Source organism: Carettochelys insculpta, chromosome 4 (genome assembly GCF_033958435.1).
Source record: "Carettochelys insculpta isolate YL-2023 chromosome 4, ASM3395843v1, whole genome shotgun sequence".
NCBI classification, from domain to species: Eukaryota; Metazoa; Chordata; order Testudines; family Carettochelyidae; genus Carettochelys; species Carettochelys insculpta.
In genome coordinates, this window is record NC_134140.1 from 87,893,913 (window position 1) to 87,918,975 (window position 25,063).

General features: G+C 38.2%; 1 protein-coding gene across 6 annotated transcripts in view; it reads right to left on the bottom strand.

Annotated features, from left to right (window-relative positions):
- Positions 1-3,782: 3,782 nt before the first annotated feature.
- GAB1 (GRB2 associated binding protein 1) overlaps positions 3,783-25,063 on the bottom strand; it is a 135,976-nt gene continuing 114,695 nt past the window's right edge. For 2 of the 6 annotated variants that reach the window (XM_074993267.1, XM_074993264.1), the window contains 5 exons: positions 16,656-16,745; positions 13,026-13,119; positions 12,583-12,706; positions 9,622-9,744; positions 3,783-8,694 (listed from right to left, as the gene is read on the bottom strand). In XM_074993267.1, coding sequence (XP_074849368.1) covers positions 8,536-8,694; positions 9,622-9,744; positions 12,583-12,706; positions 13,026-13,119; positions 16,656-16,745 — 590 coding nt within the window. In that variant the 3' untranslated portion in view covers positions 3,783-8,535. Of the gene's footprint in view, positions 8,695-9,621; positions 9,745-10,349; positions 10,426-12,582; positions 12,707-13,025; positions 13,120-16,655; positions 16,746-25,063 lie in introns of all 6 variants that reach the window. The other 4 variants (XM_074993270.1, XM_074993268.1, XM_074993265.1 and 1 more) reach the window with 3 other exon arrangements.

Here is a 25,063-nt window from a genome sequence, read left to right on the forward strand (position 1 = left end):
CACTGCAGACTGTGAGAGCTGGTAGTTAAGGTTCCATGGGAACCAACACAAAGGAAAATCAACTGAAGACAGTTAGCAGTTTTTTTTTGAAGAGACGTTATTAAGAGGGCAAGAACAAATTATTACACTGTGTAGAAAACATAGGATTGGCTATGGTTACATTACAGTGCCCTGTCGATACAAGTCACTGTCCGAAGAGATTTCCCAAAACCTTATGTCAACAGAGTGCAGCCACACACAAAAGCCAATCAGAAGAGCACACAGCTCTGTCGACAGAGTGGCCGGACTGCCCTGCTGCTCTCTCGATAAAACAGGCACCCAGCAACACAGCAGACAGGGTTGTCCATTGTCCTGGATGCCCTGTGTCTAGGGAAGGCGTTTCCAGAGGATACATGCAGCTTTTTGTCAACAGAATCTGTCAACAGCAGTGTTATGCCTCGTGGCTGAGTGGTAAAATGCTACCAATCAAAACTGTCAACAAAATGCATTTTGTGTGTGGACATTTCACTGGTTTTGTTGACAAAACTCACTAGTGTAACGGTAGCCAGGGAGTATGGCAAGAGACCACCCTGGCTTATCCAAGAGATCTTAAATGAGATCAAAAAGGAGTCCTACAAAAAGTGGAAACAAAGTCCAATTTCAAAGGATGAATAAGACCAAGTATGTAGGGGTGAAATAAGAAAGGTAAAGTCACAAAACAAGAGCAAACTAGCAACATAAAAGGTAACAAGAAACATTCTTCAAATATACTAGATGCAAGATGAAGATCAAAAGATGGGGAGGACCATTACTCAATGAAGAGGGAAAAACAGTAACAGAAAATGGGAAAATGGCAGGGGTGCTGAATGACCTCTTTGTTTTTCAGTTTTCACCAAGAAGCTTGGTAGTGAGTGGACATCAAGCATAGAGAATTCCTCAAGAAAATGAAGTCATTTCTCAAATTAAGAGCAATTTAAAAATTTCTGAGAAAAAGTTAGATGTCTCAAAGTCACCAGGGCCTGAAGAACTTCATCCTAGAATACTCAAGGAGCTGATTGAGGGGGTAGCTGAGCCTTTACCTATCATCTTTGAAAGGTCATGGAAGACGGGGGAAGATTCCAGAAGACTTGAAAAGGGCAAATATAGTGCCCATCTATAAAAATGGGAAATAAGGATCACTTAGGAAACCACAGACTACAATCAGCTTAAACCTCTGTCCCAGGAAAAATAATGGAGCTAATAATTAAGGAATGCATTTGCAAACATCTGGAAGACAAGGTGATAAGTAAGAGTCAGCATGGATTTGTCAAGAACAAATCATGTTTAGCAAACCTGATGGCTTTCTGTAATAGGATCACAAGCTTTGTGGATAAAGGGGAAGCAGTAGATGTGATATACAGAGACTATAGTCTGCACTTTCTTATAAACAAACTTTAATAGTTTTAATTGCTCTTCTCTGGACCCTCTCCAATTTCTCTACGGCTATGTCTACACTGGCCCCCTTCTTTGAAGGGGGCATAGTAATCAGCCTGATCAGAGAATACTAATGAAGTGCTGTGATGAATGTGCAGCACTGCATTAGGCTAATTCTCCCTGTGGCAGCTTCCAAGTGCTGGCATGCTGAGTAGCTGCAGGTACTTCAAAGTCCCTGTGCTACTTTGAAGTGCCTTAACGCAAAACACCCGCAGCTACGTGGCATGCCAGCACTTGGAAGCTGTCACGGGGAGAATTAGCCTATTGAAATGCTACATATTCATCGCAGTACTTCATTAGTATTCTACGACCAGGCTGATTACACTTGCCCCCTTCTTCAAAGGGGGCATAGTAGAGACAGCCTACATTTATCTTAAAATGTGGGTCCAGAACTCTAAACTGTGGTCCAGTTGAGACCTAATCAACAGAGTAGAGCAGAAGAATGACTTTTCATCTCTTGTTCATAAAACTCCTGTTCGTGCATCCCAGATTTGTTTGTTTTTTTTAACAGCAGCATTACACTATTGACTCATATTCAGCTTGTGGTTCAGTATGAACCTTACATCTCTTTCTGCAGTGCCCTCTCCAAGGGAGTCCCTTCCCATTTTGTATGCATTCTACTTAACCTCTGATGACAGAACAAGCAACAATGGGCATAAATTGCAGCAAGGAAGGCTGAGGGTGGACATCAGGAAAAACTTCTTGGGCATGTCCACACTTGGGCAAAACTTCAAAATGGCCATGCTAATGGCCAAATGGGAGAATACTAATGAGGTGCTGAAAAGCATATTCTGCGCCTCATAAGCATACCACTGGCTGCAGCACTTCAGAAGTGCTGCATTTCAATTGCATGCGGCTCATTTACACAGGGGTCCTTTTCGAAAGGACCCTGCAAACGTCGAAATCCCCTTATTTCTATCAGCTGAATAAGGGGATTTCGGCATTTGCAGGGTCCTTTCGCTAAAAGGACCCCCCCAGGTAGACAAGCTGCACATGAGCAAAACACAACACTTTCAAAGTTCTGTGGCTGGTGGCATGCTAATGAGGAGCTGAATAGTCATTTCAGAGTCTCATTAGTATTCTCCAATTTGGCCATTAGGATGGCCATTTTGAAGTTTTGCCCAAGTGTATTCGTAGCCCTTATCAGAGTAGTTAAAACCTGAAAAAAATTGCATAGGGAGGTTGTGGAATCTCCATCAGGGAAGATTTTTTTAAGAGCAGGTTAGAAAAACATGCGCCAGGGATGATCTAGGTAGTGCTTGGTCCTGCCATGAGTGCAGGGGGCTGGACTTGATCTCTCGAGGTCCCTTCCAGGTCTAGTATTCTAAGATTTTGTGCTCATAGTTCCTTTGATGCCCACATTTTATACTCAGTAAGAGAAATTTTTCCCACTAAGCTAAAACCAATTATTTATTCTATTAAATCTGGTTTTATAACATTTTCTTTTTTGTTTTTAATAGAAAAGGAAAGGCACTGGCTAATGCTCTGTTTAGAAACAGGAAAATCTGTTGGCTGTCAGGTATAGCATAACAAATACTAGCTGAATTTGAATTTACCAAAGTGCTTTTAGTTTATTATCTCTTGGGCATACACATTTCATTGCAAAAATCATTTTAAATACCTGGAAAACAAAGAATCAACCAAATGCACGTAATCTGAAAAAGGATAGGTGATAAATTCTTGTCAGCTAATTTAAATTAATCTGATACATCTGTCAGCAAATTCCCAAATGAAATCTTGACAGTTATGCTTATAGAAATTTTCTTTAAAGGAGAAATGCAAAGTGTTGTACACTGCAAACAGAAGTATTTTATCCTTTCATCTGATGGCACGCTTCTCAGCTAATCCCATGTCCCACCTCACCTGCTGTCATCCTGTTTCTGCTATTGTGAAACCTCCTCAGAAATGCTGAATCATATAAACAGATTGTGGGGTGTCGAGTAAATTCATCAATATATCTCAAACTTTTGTCCTTTGTTATTATTGGGTCTCATCCTTTGGCCGTTAATAGGCTGAGCCCAATACCTAGAGATACTTTGCTTCTTATTGGCCATGTCTACACTTGTCTCCTACTTCAAAAGGGGCATGGTAATCAGTCTGATGGGAGATTACTAATGACGTGCTGCAGTGAATATGAAGCACTTCATGAAGCTAATTCTCCCCCATGGCAACTTCAAAGTGTCAATCTTCGAAGTGCCAGCGTACTTGCCGCTGGGGATAATTAGCCTGCAGCTACATGGCATGCTGGCACTCTGAAGTTTGACGCTTCGAAGTTGCCGTGGGGGAGAATTAGCCTAATGACGTGCTGCATACTCATTGCAGCACGTCTTTAGTAATCTCCCATCAGGCTGATTACCATGCCCCCTTCAAAGTAAGGGGCAAGTATAGACATGGCACAGATGGCATATAGGCTAATTAAAAGGATTTTCTGCAGAGGGTGTAACTGTTGGATAGACAAAAACGCGCACTTTTCAGAACTCACTTAAACCCTTAGAAAAGTGTTTCATGCCATAACCTGGAACCACGGAGCAAAGGGAAGCACTGAGGGTATTCTTCATACCTTACTAAATGTTATGATGCTAACTAGTTGCTCTCATTTTAAGGGGGAAAAATCCGAACAAATTAATTTTAAGACTATAAAAGCCTTGAAAACCTTTTTTCCCCAAAAACTCTATTCCCCCAACTTTTTTTTTTTTTTTTTTTTTTGTTATGGAGAAGTGACTATCATTCGGCTTTTCATTGCACAGTTTTAATGATAAAAAGGGGAACAGAAAATTTGTCTGTGGACTGATATTATTTTAGGATAATCTTGTAAGATCGCAGTGTAAAACTAACCATTGTTGGTTCGACGTAGAGCCAGAAATACTTTCAACACAATGGACTGTTGCAATCAGAAATAGCTAACCTTAATTTAATCACAAGAAAAATCTCACTTAGCCCATAATGCAGCATGAATGCTTTAGATTTGCTGGTGGCTCCCATTTAGCTAAATGGAGCAATGAAATCCGAATTACATGATTAAATTGGCAAGACTCTGATATGGTTCATAAGCCACTTGTGTGGCATTGCCAAAATTGCCATACATGATGAGAAAAAAGCTAAATTTAAAGTATTGGTACAAAATATATTTCTGTAGAGAGCTGGAATATACTTGTGGGAATACTTCTGCATCTCCACCCTTTTCTGTCAGTGTCACCTTTTAGGCCTTTCACATAGCAGGAACACTATAGTTTGTGGTTTGCACATTTCAACAGCTTGTGAGGAAACACACTTAATAAGCAACAGTTTGTGAATGCATGGCCATTAATACTTAACAGAAAAACTGTTGAATGATGATCTTTGATAACACTGAAATATAAGCAATTTTGAAGTCAGCTTCTTAGTACACTAGGAATGACAAATGTTTTAAATGTGCATGAATTTCCTTTTGATTTGTGTGTGTCTCTTTATTCTGTAACAGACCAATACATACTTTTAAAAACTCTGCCAAAATAAGGCAGGGTCTAAAATGTCTAAAGCAGGGGTAGGCAATAATTTTTGGTGCGGGGTGGGGCACTCCAAGTATTTGGTAAGTAATTAAGGGCCACACTTGTCCATTATATTAATGGAGGAGGTGTGGGGTCTGGGTTGGAGGCTGGTTGCAGAAAGCATTGGCATGAAGGAGAGAGTGTGGGATCTGTGAGGGAATTTGGGTGAAGGGAAGTGTTGTGACCTGGGGCAGGAGACTGGGGTGCAGAAGGCGGGGGGAAGGTTCCAGTGGAAATATGGATACAAGGAGGATTCTAACCTGGAGGAAGGGTATGGGAGGCGGGTTCAGGGTCTGGGCAAGTGTTGTGACCTGGGGCAGAAGTGGTGTTGGGACCTGGATGTGCTTACCTGGGTGGCTCCCAGCCCAGCAGTTTCCTCAGCCAGGTTCCCTGGCCTGTTCTACTCCTGCACCCTTACCCACTCCCAGATGTTAGGGCAGTGTAGCCAGACAAAATCTCCCCACTACAGGCCAGCCTTTGCCTCCCCTGTAAGGTGCCTCAGAGCACACAGGGCACTGAACAGCAGTTAAACAGCACAGTCTTTGACGCCTTCCTAAAGGGGCCCAGATGTGCTGGCTCATCGTGACCCTGAGGAAGTGAAAACACAGATAGAGGGCTAGCAGGCTAACGGTTAACGAAGGGCCTCAGAGAACTGCCCTTGGCTGGCATTAATGGAGTGATGCACCCACACAGTTATCCCAGAAGAGAAATCTCCGCCCTTGTAAAAGAATGTCCTGTACTCCCAGATTCTTTATCTCCTGTCTTACAAGTGCAAATTAAGTAAGAATTGCCCTTCTAAAAACTGGCGTCACAAAAGACAGACCAGTACAATCTGACACCATAGATAAAGAGAATATGCGACCCAAGGGATATAAAGATGGGCCCAGCAGCACACTGACTCTGAGTGCATTCCCACCAACTACCTGCTGGTTGGGTCAGGTGATTGCCTTCCGAGGTCTGCAACTGGGGACGCCCAACCGCGTATTCATCTTTCCGCGGAATTGAGTGACCGATCCTGGCTTGGCTGCGCTGGTATCAAGAGACGCAAGGAGGGTAAGATGTACCCACATTAAGGTCTCCTTTTGGTTTACACAGTTAAAGAATTAGAGCTCTATAGATTGATGTCGTTGTAGAGGATTGTAACGTAACCTGTTAAACACCTGTACTCTGCTAGCATATAAGAAGTAGACAATAGCCTTTTGTAACTGCACACTTATAACTGTAGCTTAATAAACTTGTAACTAGTTAAGGTCTAAGCCTGACTGCTGTTACTCTTTGTCACTGCAACACAGCCGGCGCAATCAAAAGAACTTTAACCGTTTGGTTACCACAGTCTGGCCATAGGTGAGAGTGCTAAGAGCCTAGCATAGAGTCATGCCGCCTCCACGGGGCAGACTCCTGGGGCGCCCATCAGTCAATCCTGGCTGCCCGCTGCAAAGGAGCTCCCTGCTCTAGCACTAAAAGACTCGGGTGTTTAGGACCCTGGGACATCTGTCAGCCTTGCCCAGGCTGCCCGCTGCGAAGGAGACCAGCGCTCTAGCAGTTAAAGACTCGGATGGTAACAAGGGCATAGCTGGTACCTGACCGCACATTACCCGGCCACCGGCTAACAGGCAGCCAGCTGCATGGGCCACATGCGCTGTTCTAAATGCTGCAAGCCTGAGGAAGAGAGAGGAGGAGTGCTTCACACACTGCCTGTCCTACAAACAGGCAGCTCCCATTGTGTATTTGGTAATTTAAGTATTTTTCCCATATATCAGTTTTTACTGTTTTGTAGTTCCATTGGACAGAGTTTACACATCAAAATTGAACAATTTGATTTATTTAAAATTCACCTCAAAATGCACTGTATTGGGTGGGATGTTTTAAAAATAACATTGAAAGCATCAAATTACTACTATTTTAAAATGAACCCTTGTTAAAAACAACAGTTTACATACTGTAGGCTGGGAAATTTATAGTGGTAAATTAGACAGTACTAAGGCTAGCATGGCAGATAAGACTAACAAATGGATACACTCATTCAACGTTTAAAAGGTCTGGACAAAAAGAGATAATTTATTTAAACGCATCTGTGTAAAAAAGTGTTAGTAAATTTTCAATCAGACATAATTAATAAATTTAAGTCACTTATGTATTTGGAGAAAATCTGTTTTCTTCCTGGCAGCTAAATTATGTTTCTAAACCAAGGCAGAGTGTTTGAGGACTTGGGATAGTGAATGAAAAGGATCACAGCACACAAACCTTTAACTCCTGTACCAGGAAAAAGCAACAAGAGGATCACTTAGGTATAATATCTATCTTTTTTTTTTTTTTTTTTTTTTTTTAAAGATATAAAATATCAGTTGCATAGGGATCTAAATATAAGGCCAAGCAGGAGATTAAGTAAAATGAAGATCTAGGAAGGGCACTATAGTGTCTAAACATTGTATTTCCATTTGAATTACTAATTCAAAATCACAGTATCGTGCTAGTACTAAAAACAGTGAACAACAAACTGTCCCATTAATTTCAAACTGAAAACCAACATTAGGACTTTAAGAAATATAAAACTAAGTTCATTGTCTAAACCTGATCAGTGTATTAGCACAACAGTGCTTGGTACGTACCTGATTATTTATATATTCTACCTTCTGTAAAGAATATCAAGGTTACTACTTATTCATAAGTGTGAGATCACAACATTACTGCATGCCATCTATGGTTTGCAGGTTTACTTGACAATTAATTGTTCAGTCTTTAAAAGTGTAAGATCCCACCCTGCAGAATCTTCACCCAATGAACACAGAACACTGTCATTAATAAAATTACAATAGACATTCCACCACTAAAAACTAATGTTTAAGCCAGAATGCTAGATCCTAAAACCAAAATAGTTCATTATTATTAACTCACAGCAATTTTTGTTAGGAAGGTAACCTGTAGACTTCCAAATATTCTTTGCATGTATTAAATATAAAAACAGTATGTAACTAAGGTTTATCTCTTGACATTTCAAGTAGATTACTGACTTGTGACACTACTTCTTCTAAATCATTTTTAAGTTGTTAAAATGAAGTTCAAACATTAATTTCCATATCTACATGTAGCTTAATTAACCTAGAATTGTAATGTATAAGTAGTGTAAGAAAAAAATTCTTAAAATGAACTCAGCATTAATAAAGTTCATTAACTGAGAATACCTGAACCAACAGTTTAACTGGAAAAGTGCATAAACAACAGTAATACTACAAATGTGTTAAATGAAGAACAAAGGTTTTTCTGGAAGCCAAGCAATAGTGTTTTTACACATTATTTACATTTATGAATTATCCAGAGACCACAGGGCACAATTTCGGAACTTAAGATTTCTTTGATGTACTTAAAACATGGTCTGATTTAGATTTGTTTATTTTAAAGTGTTCTTTGACTTGCAGCTATTCATTCAGGAAGCTACACACCAGTGAATTGCCAAGCACTGTTCAGTCAAGCAACATGGTCATTACGGCTCTGTATTTAATTCAAATTCATTGTGATACATGACACTTCTTTTGTTTGTTGAGGACTAGCCAAATTTTCATTTAACACTTTTAGTTGGGGTTTCAGATTCCGTAGACTGCCTTCCATCAGTCCATGCTTCTCGTGTGCTCTTCAATGCTAGTGTTTTCTGTTGATCAACTACAACATAATCCACTCGTTCATCTGCCACACTGCTCCCTGACCCACTACTTTTTTTCTGAAAAAGGGAAAGTGAGAAAAAGGTTATGTTAACATGTATTTACAATCACATGAAGCCTAGTTCATTTGCAAAAAAAGCTATAGGTGTAATAAGTATTTAAAAATACTGTGCCTACTGAGTACTGCTTACTTTGCTTCTACTCAACATACTGAATGTGTTTTTGTTGAGCATAATCTCACTTATGCCTCAGAACAATAAATCACTGAAATACATCTCTGATAAAAACTTGGACTTTGCAGCTAGACAGCAGGCAACACTGATGATCATGTATAACAGCTTACATTTTGCTGATATTGGAAAAAGTACCATTGAGGGTTGAGAGCAAGAGGCAAATCTGAGTTAGAAGGACCAGACAAGATATAATCATAGAATGGTGGGATCAGAAGGGAACTCAAGAAGTCATATAGTTCAGTTCTCTGCACTCATGGCCTTTGATATAAACAGCCTGCTTAATATTAGCATCCAGTTATAGGAGATAAGGTTTGTATAAAATAGTAAGATTTGGAATTCCTGGGAAGAAATCCGAAGAGAGAAAATACTTGGTCTAGTGGGCACTCTTTGAAAGTTCAACCAAAACTTTTCTATGTGTACTTAAGTTGTAGACATAGGCATTTCCCATACTGATAAACTACATGACAATTCTGTGATAGCAGACCTGTGTAACACTCAAAGATTGATCAAGGATTTGACATCTCTTATCATGCCTGTCATTAAGATATGTTATAGCTTTCCCAGAAGGTTTCAATATTGCTTCTGTTACTGGCCACTCTAGACACCTACTACCTAATCAGGATGAAGCTGTTGGTTTGATTTTCTTTCACCAAGTAGGAGAATCCATATTAAATTTGCAACAATTCATATTTGTCATGCAACACAGTTTTGTGCATCAGATCAACTTTTTTTAAAAACAGTTATTTTGTTTACCTTGCGAGGTGGAGTAGATTTCCCAGAATCTAGATCCAGATCTAAATATTCTACTTGTTTATCTCCTTTGGGTTTTACCATAGGGCTACTTCCTCCATCAAGACTGTTGCTACCAAACAAAACCTGCAATTACAATAAAAATGATCAAGTCAGCAACAATGAACACTCTAACATTCTATTTTGTCTATTAAATGTTATCTAAACAGTCAAGATTTGGTATCTCAGTAAGGGGAACTTCAAGTCTGATAAATAAAGCATATTTTATAGCCTGTTCTTAATAAACAATATTTTGAAAGAAAAAAAAAAGTTTAACTAATGCTGATCTTGGGACACAGAATAGAAGATGAGGGAAAAATATCAAGCTTCAGACAGACACTCCAGAAAGACTGTGTCTAATTCCTATGCAAAAATGAGCTAAGGATAGTATATGGATTTTCTGATGATTGGCACTGTCTGTCTCAAGTTTAACATTACTTAAATAAAAATTTTGGTATATCACTATTATTATTAATAGTCATTTGATAAAAACTTACAATACTGGTAAAGTTTTGAAAAATAAAAGCTTTTGCATTCTATTCAAAAACTGTAATAGTACTCTGAAACGCTATAAGAATTATTCAGTTGATAAAACTAAAACTTTAATCTAACTCACGAAAATGTAGACAGGACTGCCTAAATTATATTGCATAAACCTAGTTTTCAATTAGCCCAGATTTTTACCACCTCACCTCCTCTGTCCTCTCCCAGCCTGATCCCTCCCTCTTAACAGGTGTTATAGGAACAGTACAATAGAAGGACTCTTCTCTAAAAGATAAAGAAAAAAAGGAAGACAGAGGGCAGCAGTCAGCAAAAAATGAAGAGCAAGGCAGAAGGAAAGACAGGGTAAGGCTGACAGCAATTTGAAAGAAAATGTGGAATACTGCTCATTTAACTAAATTAAGCAGAAGTATGACATATGGGAACAAGATGCAGTAAAGTCAATGACAGAAATTATGTGAGCATTATGGACCCTTTTTAAGTTATAGTTATAGTTAAAGCAGTTAACAGTTTTCAAAAACTATATAAATCAGTGTATTTCATCACCCTAATACTTTGTAGCTATCTCAAGGTCACTGGGAAAAATCCCAGAGTTAATGGGAAGGGAGTTGTTCTGTTTTGTTTTTTAAATTCCATTATACAATTTATTCTGTTACCATCAATGTCTTTAACAGGAGGTGATAACATGGACAAACAAAAATATCTAAGACTTTTAGATATTGGGAACTGAGAATTTGCATTGTATGTTACGAACAGCTTTGAAAGGGCTTTACTGTATTTCATATTTAATATATACTGTATTTCATTTATAAAAATGTAAGTTATTGTCTGTATCACTGCTTCTGGCATGCATAAAAGCATATTATTCTTTATGTAGAAAAGGGTCTATATTTCACACAATTACACAAGCAGGATATGTCCACTAAAAACAAAAACCTGAAGTCCTACAATAGGATACAAAGAAAACAAAAGAGATTCGGTACCATAATTTAGAAAAATTAGAGATGTAAGAAGGTAGAAAATTATGAGAGCAATGGGCCATCTTCTATGTATGCAATTAAACATATTGGCTGGGTCTACACAGCAGTCTGCCCAGCGCCGCTGCCATCAGAACTATGCAAAATGAACTTCTTGGGACTGCAAACAGTGTGCCATTCGCATACTCCCGAGCTCATTTTGGATAGCTCTGCAGGCAGCAGCACTGGGCAAAGTACCGTGTAGGCACAGCCATTAAATTTTAAAATTAAAAATTTTAAGTGGCATCTTGGTCTAATGGCTTGAACACACTAAGGAAACATAAGTACCTCATTTCTAATTCTGATTTTGCTACTAATTTGCTGTATGGCTAAAGATAATTCACAATCGCTGTGTCTCAGTTTCTCTATCTGTAAAATGGGATCTATCACAGCATACTTACCAGTAACTCTTTCACAGGGCTGTTGCGAAAATCAGTTAATACTTGCACAGTGATTTGAACTATTAATATTTGTATTTTAATTCCTATTAAATAAGAATCTATGCACCATTTATATATTAAGTGAATGAGTGCTACATAACTAACTTAAAACAGCTAATACGGGCCAGAGTTGAAAAATGCAGCTACAGATATTATGAACTTTCCCAAAGTTCACAGGTGAGCTGAACTATATTTTGATTTAAGAATATACTAACATTTTATTTTAAAATGTTATTACAAATTCTGCTTCTCTTTGGATAAAACGTGCAGCACTTCATATTACATTTCAGTGAACACCTACATATAATGTATGCACAGCTAACTTTTGCATTTTGCTGCTAACTTTTCTTGGATACTAGGAACAAACCGCTATCTAAAGAAAAATACAGATATAATATTATAATTATTACCTTTTATGTTATCTATAAAAGCTTTAATTTCTTTGTTTTAAGGGAGTATAATACATATATACATCTTTTTAGAAGAACGTAAACAAGAAATATCAATGGAGATGTCTTATGACTTTTTTGTTCCTTCCATACTTCTTGCAAATATGTTTACTTGCAACGGTACTTTTTCAAAAAGCCTCTGTGGTAACTTGAGAATACTAGCATTACTTATTTCCACTGAAAATTACTACTTACTGATGTGTAACTCAGGAAGAAAGATTACAAAAAAGAAGAGACAGACTTTGGGAAATAACATATTTTAAATCACTTAAGTTCCAGGATGTCTTACTCTCAACATATGTAATAGACATATTAATCTTGGTCTTTATTGAACAAGTCTACTCTTAACTTTGTCACTGCTATGATGTTAAAACAAAACTAAAATTCTAGAAAGAGAAAAAGCTTTGGTTTGAATGCAGAAAATATAAAGAAAAGCTTGTTGACTGGAAGAAGGATTTCTGTTTTCATGACTGAAAAGGACTGCACAGGAAGAGTAGTTAAGATGTAGATTTTACATACTGGGTCTTCAGTGGACTGATTTGGATTCATGGATACATAATTCTCTTCACTGTCATGCGAGTCACTGCTGGAAGTTGTGCTATGAACTGAATCCGGTCTGGGAGACATAGGAAACCTGGAGGAGCTAATTACCAGGAATTATTTTACAAACAGTCAAACTAGAATGTTTTAAAACTCCTGGTAAACAGAGAAAAAAGTATATTATTGCTTAAAATCTTAATTGTCAGGTTAACCAGGATTGAGTTTTCTGGTTATACATGCATACATCTGACACACGTTTACACACAGGGCTGCATGTACACACATATACTCACACACACACACACACACACAGAAAATTTCACTCTGCTATAAAGACTGAAAAAGAAAAGATCACAAATATATTCATTAATGCTCCAGTAAAAGAAAAAAATTCTAAAGTAAGGAAAAGCTAAAAGACTTACTCTCGTGCAAAACTTCTGGTGATAGGAGATCTAACAGGGGCTTGTAATTCTTCCCATTCTGGCAGAGGTTTTATTTCTAGTGGCGCTGGTTTTACTATATAAAACAAACAAAGAAACAAACAAACAATCTTAAAGGTCAGGACATTTGAAAACAAATGCAAATTCAGCAGTATTCCAAGAAACCAGTGTAATTAGTTTTATTTTAAGGTCCCTGTGAGTAAAAGCTTTCCAAATAAAGAGCTAAAGTACACCTATTGGGAAACGGTGTTCACTTCTGAAAGGTTTCTGAACCTCTCTTTGCGTTAATAAATTTTCAAAATAATTACAGTGCTGATAATGGGTATTATTATTTGAAAATTTTGAAAGCTGAATAGTAGCATGCAATTCTGTTCTGCAAAGGGAATCTGAAAATGCCACACTCAGGTTCTAAGTTTATTGTGACACAATGACTTTTCAAATTTGCTCAGTTCACAAGTAAAAGGTAAGGGTGTGGTTGATTGCTAGCCTTTTATTTAAAACTCTACACCTCAAATATTTTCTTGGCTCAAATAACTTTGTCAGTAATAAAGACACTACAGATCCAATTCTGCATTCACGTACATGCTTGCAACCTCATTGTTAGAGCTGTGTTTCCCAAAGTGTAGTATGTGTACCACTGGTGGTACTCGAAAGGATTTCAAAGGGTATAGAGCAGAAAATAAATTACTAAAAATCATCTGATAAGGCCAAAGTCCTGAAAGGGGTATGCAAATATTTTAAGTTTGGGGAACACTGGTTTAGAGCAAGGCCTTTAATTGGAATTTAGTTAACAGATGGAGGAGACATGAATCAGAATAGAATCTAGCTCAGTCTTCCATGGGTATTTTAGTTCTCTGTAGTGCTTAACTTGAGAGAAAAGGAAAAGCACCATATCATCAGGTGATAGGATTCTGAGCAAGGTGCCATTTGTACACAATTTTCAGAGTAGAACCACAGTAAGCTAAAACTGAAATTAAATACAAGTATTTCCTGAGCTGTAAAAAAAACAAACAATTGGATTTCTGAATTTCAAAACTTATGGGGAAGTCTCTTTACCATCAATCTCAATTTATCATCATAAAGCCATTTAAAATACAGTTATAAACTTACTAAAAACACTATTAGATTTTTTTTTCCCACAAAACAAAATTAAACACCAGTTATACAGGACTGCTGACAGCAGATCTGACTGCTGGAAAACCAACATCAAACTTCAGAGAGTTGAAAATTAGTTCATACGAGGGAAGCCTGTCAAAGGGACCACTTATGGAACTGACAAAAATCAACTGCTTAAAAGAGGTGGTCTTATAAGGGAGGAGCAGAAATGAGCTCATTACAGATGAGGGATTATTCTGAGGCAGTCTTAAGATAAAAAGATACCTTAAAAGGTCAGCCCTTGGTACCAACTTCAGTGTAAATGTTTTAATTGAAATGCTACAGATAAATAATTATTGGACTTATACTCACACTAAACTGTTTTCTGCTGTAGTTAAAATGCAGTAGGAATGCTCTACATGTAGCTGAAGAGTTATCAGTACACAGCAGTATCTTATAACGAATCAGGTACAAACACCTTAATTCATGCTTGGCAACACCTAATTTATCAGGCATTCCCACCGAGTTAATTAAAAAAATCCCAATAATTTATTTCTGTGAACTACTCTAGGAATAAGATACTACTCTGCATGTGTTAGAGTGGCAGAACTGAACTTAATTCATCTACGGGTATGTCCACGTACCAAAGTTATTTCCAAATAACTGACATTATTTCAAAATAACTTTGCTAGTATCTAACTTTGCTAGCATCTACACAATGCAACTGCTACTTCAAAATAGCAGTTATCTTATTTCAAAATTGGTAAACCTTGTTGCATGAGAAATAATGCCTACTTCAAAATAGGGGTTGCTTAGACAGAGAATAGAGCCTATTTTGAAATAAGCTACAGTGCATCCAATGGACCTATTTTGAAACAGGCTCTACGTGTTCAGATGCTGTATTTAGAAATAGCTAAGTGCAATTACAAAATGCATTTTGTGTGTAGTAGTGTTATTTTGAAATATTATATTGTAGAATAACTAGTTTCAGAGTGCTGCTGCTGCTGTGTAGATATACACTGTGAAATAAATATACTATAGAATGAGCATTATGGCGGATACAAGCACATTTGGGCTGCGTCTACACGTGCACGCTACTTCGAAGTAGCGGCAGTAACTTCGAAATAGCGCCCGTCACGTCTACACGTGTTGGGCGCTATTTCGAAGTTGAAATCGACGTTAGGCGGCGAGACGTCGAAGTCGCTAACCCCATGAGCGGATGGGAATAGCGCCCTACTTCGACGTTCAACATCGAAGTAGGGACGTGTAGACGATCCGCGTCCCGCAACATCGAAATAGCGGGGTCCTCCATGGCGGCCATCAGCTGGGGGGTTGAGAGATACTCTCTCTCCAGCCCTTGCGGGGCTCTGTGGTCACCGTGGGCAGCAGCCCTTAGCCCAGGGCTTCTGGCTGCTGCTGCTGCAGCTGGGGGTCCGTGCTGCATATACAGGGTCTGCAACTAGTTGTTGGCTCTGTGTATCTTGCACTGTTTAATGAAAGTGTGTCTGGGAGGGGCCCTTTAAGGGAGCGACTTGCTGTTGAGTCCGCCCCGTGACCCTGTCTGCAGCTGTGCCTGGCTCCCTTATTTCGATGTGTGCTACTTTGACGTGTAGACGTTCCCTCGCGCCTATTTCGATGTCGGGCTGCGCAATGTCGAAGTTGAACATCGACGTTGCCAGCCCTGGAGGACGTGTAGACGTTATTCGTCGAAATAGACTATTTCGATGTCGCAACATCGAAATAAGCTATTTCGATGTTGGGTGCATGTGTAGACGTAGCCTTTAAGTGCTTTTTAAGGTATGAGGCTGAATGTCAGCTACACTCAACAGCCCGAACACAACTAATGTATCTTTAGACATGAAGTAAGCTCTAGATTGAAAACCTTCTGAAATCAGCAAGAGTCAGTCTATCTGCTTCAATGGTGTTTGGAACAGGATCAAAATGCACCAGATAAACACTTTGAACAAAAAAAAAAAAAAAAAAGTTTGCCATTTGTAATTTGTCCTAGTTCAGGTGACTGTAGTAGATAAACACAGTTAGTACTTACAGGGAGCCAGACAGACTCCACCTTCATAATACTCATTTAAAAATTATTAATGAATCATACTAATACTGCACTTTGACATTTGGCTAACAGCAGATTATGAACCCATGACATTTATGTTCTCTTGAGTAGAAGCTGTTCTAAACAACATACTGGTAGATAGCGTACCCTTGTTTCTAAATAAGCAGATAAAATTAAATCTGATATATAATCAGTCAAACTGAGTAGAGCAAAACTTTTACCTATAAAAGTGTTAACTTCTGGTAAATCTTTAGTTAAATATACAATGTGGATGCAAGGAGGTTTTCCCCCAGCATGGGACACACTTTGATTAACAAGTAAAATGTTTTCAATATCTTTGATTACAACATTAGAAGTGATAATGTTTTATTAGAGTTTAACCTTTAAAAGAAACATACTTTTCAAAATAAAAATACAGAGCCCCATACAACATACAGTGCTATGGTACATACCCTTTCTTCTTGTAGCAAAGTCACCTATGGTTTGTGAATCAGTTCGCTCTAAACCATGTGGTTTAGGTCTTAAAATTTTAGGACTTTGACCTAATTGGTAAAAAGAAGACTTTCTTAATGTTTGTTTTATAATTGGGAAAAGGGAATTCTGCAAATAAGCAGCAGAGCCCCTTGCAGAACAGTTAACTGCGTAAGCATAAGCAAGCTGCTGAGGGAGAATTTTATAGCTAGGTCTCATGCTAGGGCTTAAGCACCACTGTAAAGGAACAAAACGTTGCATGCAGGAACCTTGTCAGAGCCAAGCAAGATGTACACAAAAGAAAGAAAGCTTTTTTTTTTAAAAAAAAGACGTTTCTGTTTAATCACAGTTTTTAAAAGTAGTTTTGTATAAAAATATTACCACTAGAGGAACATTTAACAAGACATGGAAGATGGTTCTCCTTTAAAATTAAGGTTAAAATGAAATTTTGACAGCTAATTTAAATGATTTTCCAGCCAAGGATCTTCTGTAAGCATTACCCTAAAAACCCCAAAATCCCAGTATTTTTTGTCCAGATAAGTCTTTTGGGAATCTTTTTCATGTTGTATTTGTTGACCCTTCTCTCAAAGGCGTACATTCAAGCTCCCCTCTGACCCTGAGGAAGCAGAGATGACTTTCCCTTGCAGCCAAAGTCACTGTGTAGAGCATTAATTGCCAGCTTAATTTCGGACCATGGGCTGTGGTATAAATTTACATCTCCATACTCCAATCCAGAACAGCTGCCACTAAAGTAAACAGGAGGTCTGGATAAAGAGCAAATGTGGATAGACTGCAGTTTTGAGGTTGTAAATAAAGCCAAACATAAAGCCAGTCTAGGTTCCTGAAGACACACTCCTAAATCCAACACAAATAAACAGATGTCCTAATTTTCGGAGGTGCTTACTACTTGCTGCTCCCATTTATTTATAAACCTCACTTTAGACACCCAAGTTTGAACAATTTGGCAGAAATTTTCCTATAGCTATTTATTCAGTGTCTTACTGCTGTATTCATATATATTGTTATATTCAGAGGACATGCTACCCTTCATGACCAATGTAATCTTTGACCTTTGTTCATCTTTCTTACCTATCTTCCTTTCACTATTTCTCTACCCTTGTCTTTGTCTCCCTCTTTAGTCTTCTGCATTGTTCTCCCTGGCACAAATCCCAGATTGTCCCCCACCTTCCATGGGCTGCATTACCATTCATTTCCCTGTCCTAGTGGGAATGAAACAGTTAACATTAAGCTGTAAAATGTCACGATCAAATTTCAGAGGGAATGAGACTGGTGGAGGGAGTGGCTTGCAAGCAGAGAGTTCACAGCTGTAGTTTCAAGCTATCTGCAGACTCAAAAGACATCACTCTATCCGTTTATGATCACTTAACTTTTAAAGCAGCAACGAAGGGTCCTGTGGCACCTTATAGACTAACAGAAAAGTTTAGAGCATGAGCTTTCGTGAGTTAACTCACTTCTTCAGATGCCCACTCACGAAAGCTCATGCTCTAAACTTTTCTGTTAGTCTATAAGGTGCCACAGGACCCTTTGTTGCTGCTACAGATCCAGACTAACACGGCTACCCCTCTGATACTTAACTTTTAAAATTATTAGTAATAAAAACCACACACAGATAGGCCAGAATCTTGAACTACTTTAGGCCTAATCCTTAAAAACAGGTAAAATTATATATATTGTTTCAGTGTGTATCACACTGGTTGATTGACCACAACAGCTAAGTAGCTAAGCTTAACTACAAACTCCTGCTAAATTGTGAAGTAAATTTCTCTCTCACTTTTTTCTTCTATTGTACATATTTTCTGTTTAAACCTATGAAATTGCACTAGCGATACAGTAGCTCAAGCTATATCTGATACAGCACGGTATAACGCCATTACTTTATAACATAGGACTTAATTGACAACTTTTAGATGTAAGAAAGGAAATTAGGAAATTAAAGATATCCAATGGCATTCTGTAACATAGGGGTGCCCGAGGGGTGTGTGTGTGAAATTTCTTATGTGGAAGGGGCAGCAAAGTTCCACTTCCTGCAGCTGCAATGCCCTTAACAGGGGACAAAGCCAACTCCGCAGGAGGGAGAATAAGCAAGGCACACGCCCTGGCTGTTCTCACGCGCAGTGGGACACCCCCCACCATACCAGGGGGCATGTCTCCCTGTCTCCCGCCAGCCTGGCATCTGACTCCATTCCTGCTCCATGCACAAAACCCGTCATGCAGCCCACCCCTGCGAGTCCTCCAGCTGCCTTTGCACTACCATTTGCTGAGCAGTGGGGCTGTCTCCTCTGCACTGCCTGACCACACTCAGGTAACTGGTGGTGTGCCAGCAGAACTACTCCTGCATCTGCCCCTACTACAGGTACTACTCTTGGTGTTCCCCAGCATGGCACTGAGCCGGGGGGGGGGAGAGGGTGCTATGTGCACAGTGGGGAGGGAAGAAGCCCCTTCAAACTGGCTCCCCAGCACTGGACTTTTGTGTTTCATGGTGACTTTTAATATCTCTCCACAGAGCAATATTTCCTTCAATCTTTTCTATTCTCTCCTCCACACTCCCTGCCACAGCTTCCACTGGCTCCCTCCCTCCCCCGCTATGGCCTCCTGCACCAACAGTCACTTCCAGGAGACTGCTGCTGGCTTCCAGGGCCACCTGGAGGGCCCCTGCTAATTGCAGGGTGAAAAGGGGGGCCCAGAGTAAAGAATTTGCTCACCCCTGCTGTAAGAAACAGTCTTAGAGGAGTAGTTGTGTTAGTCTGTAGCTTCTCTCTCACACACACACAAAGTCCTGTAGCACCTTGAACACTAACAATTTTATTTATTAGGTAATGAGCTGTCGTGGGTAAGACTGTTCTTAGACCTACACTATTTAAAATTTTTAACCAATGACTTAGAAGAAAACAGTCATTACTAATTAAGTTTGCAGCTGACACAAAAATTGGGGGAGTGGTAAATAAAGACGACGACAGGTATGGAGCTATCTAGATCACTTGGTAAACTGGGTGCAAGGAAACAATATGCATTCAAACATAGTTGAATGTAAATGTACACATCTGTGACTAAAGAATGTAGGCCATACTTAAAGGACGGAAGCCTCTATCCTGGGAAGTTGTGAGACTTGCTAAATGTTTTGAAGGGATTCAGCCGAATTATCACATTCTTTTGACTGCAAAATCAACAGATAATTCTTAGGCAAAAAGTTTTGAATAGACACATTAACCATTATTTGAAACTTTGATTCAAGTGGCATAAGATCTAGTAGTACTGGTGAAATTACAGAAGAGTTAGAGTAGCTTCAAAACAATTACCTGCACAGGACATCCTGAGTTTCCTGTGTGACAGTTTTGTGCATGTCTCAGTGGCAAAACTTGGCTGTGAGTATCACCTGTCCAAGGTAACTCAGAACTAAATTTACACTCTGATAATAACTTTTCTAAACATCTAAATCCTACAGCAGAATTGTTTGGCTGAACTGATGTGAGCAATTGCGCAAGTCCACTGCCACCCAAGATTGATCAGAAATACATAAAGATAAAACTATTTATCCTGTTTTTAATGTGTCTGGTAGATGTCCAGCACTACTACCAAGATTTGTTTACTCTAGCTCATTTAATGATTCTATGTGGTCTTGAGCAACTTACTCAACCAATGTTGCAGTTTATGTAACATGGGATACACTCTTACCTACCTCAGTCTTGATTTACTGTTTGCAAAAGGCTTTGAGACCCTCTGCGCAGTAGCAGGAAAAACATCACAAAGAGCTTTCCAATGTCTCATGAGTTGAATATACTGAATCTACAGTATCTCTGATTCCTGGCATCTCAAGACTTTGAGGCCAAAACAATGACTTGGTGGGAATATTTTGTTCTGCTACCAAACTGCCATGCTGATCCAGTCCCAATATTTCAATGTATCTGTTTTAAAACTCTTGTAAGAGATAGTTTTGCATAAATTAAAAACAAAGACCACTTTTGATCGGTCATCAAAAGCCCTTTATATTATTCCTCTCTCTCGCTAAATATCTATTTCTATGCACCTATCATCATTAGTATTAAGGCTTTTTATTAATTACCCAAAAAACATCAGTTCTATCACAATCTTAGTTTTTTTTGTTTTGTTTTGTTTTGTTTTTAAACCATGTCTCTGACTGATGCACTGTAATTAATTTTCATTAAGTGTTGATGAAAACTGGATTTCATGGTGGGATCCGCTCTTTGCTTCTTCCAAGTTGTAGGATGCTCCTTAAAAGAGCATGAAATACAGAAGCAATTACATTATTCTCCAGGAGATTACTTTCTAAGCAGAAAGAGCCCTGGTGATTATCTTCTAACAGAGGTGAGGAACTGCCCAGCTGAGGGTTGGGAGGGCAAAGAGAAGAGTTTCACATTGTGCTCCAAAGTTGCCTAGATTTGGGGTCATTTAATCCTTAGTACTAGAGAACAACGTGAAGGATCTTACCTATTGTTTAAGGGGCATTTGTCTAGTAATTTAAGTCTAAAATTTAAATTTTATACATCATTTTTAAACAAAAATTTAAAACATTTTTCATGAAAATAAAATCAATGAAAATTTTGTTTCCATTTTTAAAATATTCCATTGCAGAATTTGCAACTGGATGCTACAACGTTATGCTAATATGCAAGAAACAAAAAATAAGTGAAAATAGAAGTTAAGACTAAATAGTGAATTACAAAAAGGTAAAAAGGAATGAATGTTTTGAGCATTTCTTTTTTTTTTTTTAGTAAGCAATAATATTTATAACTGTTAAATACATTTGTTTAATGAAATACAAGTTGGCAATGTAATGCTCTACACTGAGCATTCATACATACATGAATTATTTTGGGATAAAATACTGTGCAGTGGGATATCAGGCTGGAGGGTATCTAATAAAATGCAGTTTTATGAAAATGTCAAACAGAAAAGAGCACTTATGGATGTAGTGTCTGAACATATCCAACAATCACACATGATTTCTCCTCCTAGCATTTCAGGATATCAGTGCTCCTTTTTTTCTGAGAAATTGTCAGGAGTAGACCATTTGGCACATACTGTTTCTGTATCAAACAAAGGTTTGAACTGAAAAAATAAGCATGAAGGATGTGTTTCTTAGTTTTGTGCAGTATGCAATGACTCAATATTTTTGGTTTTCATGATATTTAAGCTCTTCAGGACAGGGACTGTCATTACTTTTGTGTATTGCTCAGCATACCGTCACTGGAAACAAAACACTGAGTAAATCCAAGATTTTTGTTAAAGACATATTTTTGGACCACCTAGTGTTGGCTGTTTGGTTTGTTTTATTAGGAAAACATAAGTGCCATTTGTATCATAGTTATTCAGGGCTTAAAACTAAAAAGGAAGATCTGCCAACATGATGTAAATATAAGAAATACATCCCTATTAATGCAATTTTTCTGGTCATCACCAACAGAATTCTAATACTCCTAATCTGACCAAGAGATCAGAGGTAAGAATTCTAAGCCACTGTTTTACCAGGAGTGAGAGATGGAGGTAAGAAAGCAAGCACTGAACAAGTTGTTTGTCTATAATGACAGTTGTTTTGCCCTTATAAAAAGGTATTGGCTACAGGGAGTATAGTGAAAAGGAATTGTGGGTCTTTAATTTCAAAAACTTAATTAAAGGAAACTGAAATTTACATTTGTATTTGCTTTAGGTCAACTGTTTTCTGGCATTCCATAACAATATTCTGGAATTTCTACCCCCTTGTTCTGAAAAAAACATAACTCAGTGTTATTTTATAAACTTCACGGTTTGGCATTTCAGCACATATAATACTGAAATTAGTTAAATAGTTAAAACACTTTTTACTTGGATACAGCCCTCCACAGGAAAACAACACTTGATCTGTTTTCAGTTTGCGAATGACTCTACTAAATAAGGCCTAACAGAATGAAAATAAAATAAAAGATTCAGACTGCTGTGGCTGTGACAATGATATGAACATGAAGGGAAGAATCAGTGACATCCAAGCACTCTGAATCCAAGAGTTTTCCTTGTGCCTTGTGATTACATAGGGCATGAATAAATACAGATTTATAGACCCTGGTGTGCAAATTTAAGACCTGTCCTATAAGACAGGTGAATAATGCATGCAAATTGTACAAAATCATGAAATGGGCTACAAATGCAGTAAAAAAGGTATTCAAAAAAAGTTTAACAAATCAGGGGTGGGGGATGGTGAACATGTTCATTACTGCAGTGCCATTTGATCTAAGGCCAGCTCTGGAAATAGAAATCAATGGCTATGATTACACTAGTGAGTTTTCCCACCAAAACCCCCATTTTGTCAGCAAAACTCCTGGAGTGTGCACACACAAAACACAGTTTGTCAACAACACTCAGCACTTTTGCTGGTAGAGTTCTGCCTCTCAGACATGAGGCATAACACTGCTGTTGACAGATTCTGTTCACAAAAATATCTGTGTAAATGCTCTGGGGGGGGGCCTTCTCTCGAAAGACAGGGCAGCCGGAACAATGGGTAGCCCTCTGCTGTGCTTCCGGGTGCCTGTTTTGTCGAGAGAATAGCCGGGCAGTGTGGCTGCTCTGTCGACAGAGTGGAGCGCTCTTCTGATCCGCTTCTCTTCTGACAATGACTTCTTTGACAGAGTGCTGTAGTGTAACTGTATTCAATATGTTTGCTCAAATCTGGCCAGTGATGTGAGATGGATGCTACTGGTCCTTTGTCCTGGGGACATCCAACAATGCTACACATCATTTAGTTATGAATCCTTGCTTGATTCTGAATAAAACAGTTTTTGTGGTAGAGCCTCAATTCCAGACTCTCTTCTTTTCCTTTTAATTTTAATTTTAAATTCTTTTAATTGTCTTTACACCAAATAAAATTTTTCACAGCCTCAAAAATAATTTTAGATACTCCAGAAATGAAGAATAAGTCAGCAAGGAAAGTTTCTGAATCCAAGTCTCTTAACTGTAACTTAGATCTAGGGTTCGCCAGTCCATAAAATATTTGCCAAATAGCACAACTATTCAGTAGATTGATTAATTTCATTGGTATTTACTGAAAGTTTACTAAGAATTGCTCGACTCTGCTTTTCACACCAGGTACGTCCATATATAAATAAGCCTCAAATATGTGATCAACTGAAAGCATTCAGTCACTGAACAATTATTTTATATTGTCCAAGGACACACTGCTTCAAAAGGTATCATAGGTCAATGATTCCGAAGTTTGACTCAGCATGAAGCATATGGGATGCCAACTTGAGATAACTGTTTGGGCTTCATACAAATGTGTAATACTAATTCCTCAAAAAGAGAATTTTTTTCTTGAGAAATCAGGCATCGTATTAAGGCTGCATAAAAGCTGAGAGGGAACATTCCAACTTGGATGGGGAAAGCGCTAATCTGTTTCATTTTATGTAAAAACTAGCCAATATACTCAGCATTGCTCTAGTCCTAAAATCAATTATGTTTTTTTTTTTTTGGGGGGGGGGGGCAAAAGAAAAATGCATATGCTTTATTTAAATTATTTTATTTTTCAAAAATAGGATTTTTCTGAAGTTAATTTTTGTTTCCTAAAAAAAAAGATTGTTAAATTTTTCCATCTAATCTTTTAGTAAAAATTTAAAGGGGAAATACATCAAGTGTATTTTTCCCTCATCCCTATCAACTATTATCATTTATTATGTTTTTAAAAAAGGGTTACAGTCAATTTGGTTTCCAATAACACTTTCTTCTAGTTGCCAAACCTTAAGCATTCGTTTAGCTGTGGCAAAACAAGAGCGCCACTCCAAATTTCTCCATTTTATCTCTTTTCCGTGAGGTTTACTGAAAAGCAGTCCTATTCCAGGTTCATCTTATTCTTCTGGCTCATGTTGTTTCAGTCTCTTTCAAAATTCAGTTATGTCAGTTTTGAGGACTGTACTTGATGTGGTGATTTTGTCTCTTTTGCGTCTGGTTTTATGAGAAGCAATCCAATTCCAGGTACACCCTGTTTTCCTTCCACAACCAAAACATTAGGTTGCTTTAAATTATGATAAGAGGAAGCTGTACACTGAATTTGGTGGTTCTAGCTTTTATTTTTAGGATGAGGTCTTGATCACACCGACAAACTCTCTAAAATATCTAGAAGACGAGAGACATCAAAATACTTATTTATATAAATACACAGGGATGAGAGATAAACAATATCGGGAGGAGGAGGGAGAATTCTACAGTTTATTTTATTCCTCCTCCCGTCAAAGTTTTTCAGATACACACTAGGATTTTTAAAAATACAGCACACTCTCATCTGGTAACATCTGCATGATTTTATCTCTAAAGAAAATCAACTCCCACACTGATTGAACAAAATGTACATATTGTTCAAACTCCATACCACTATGTAACAAGGATA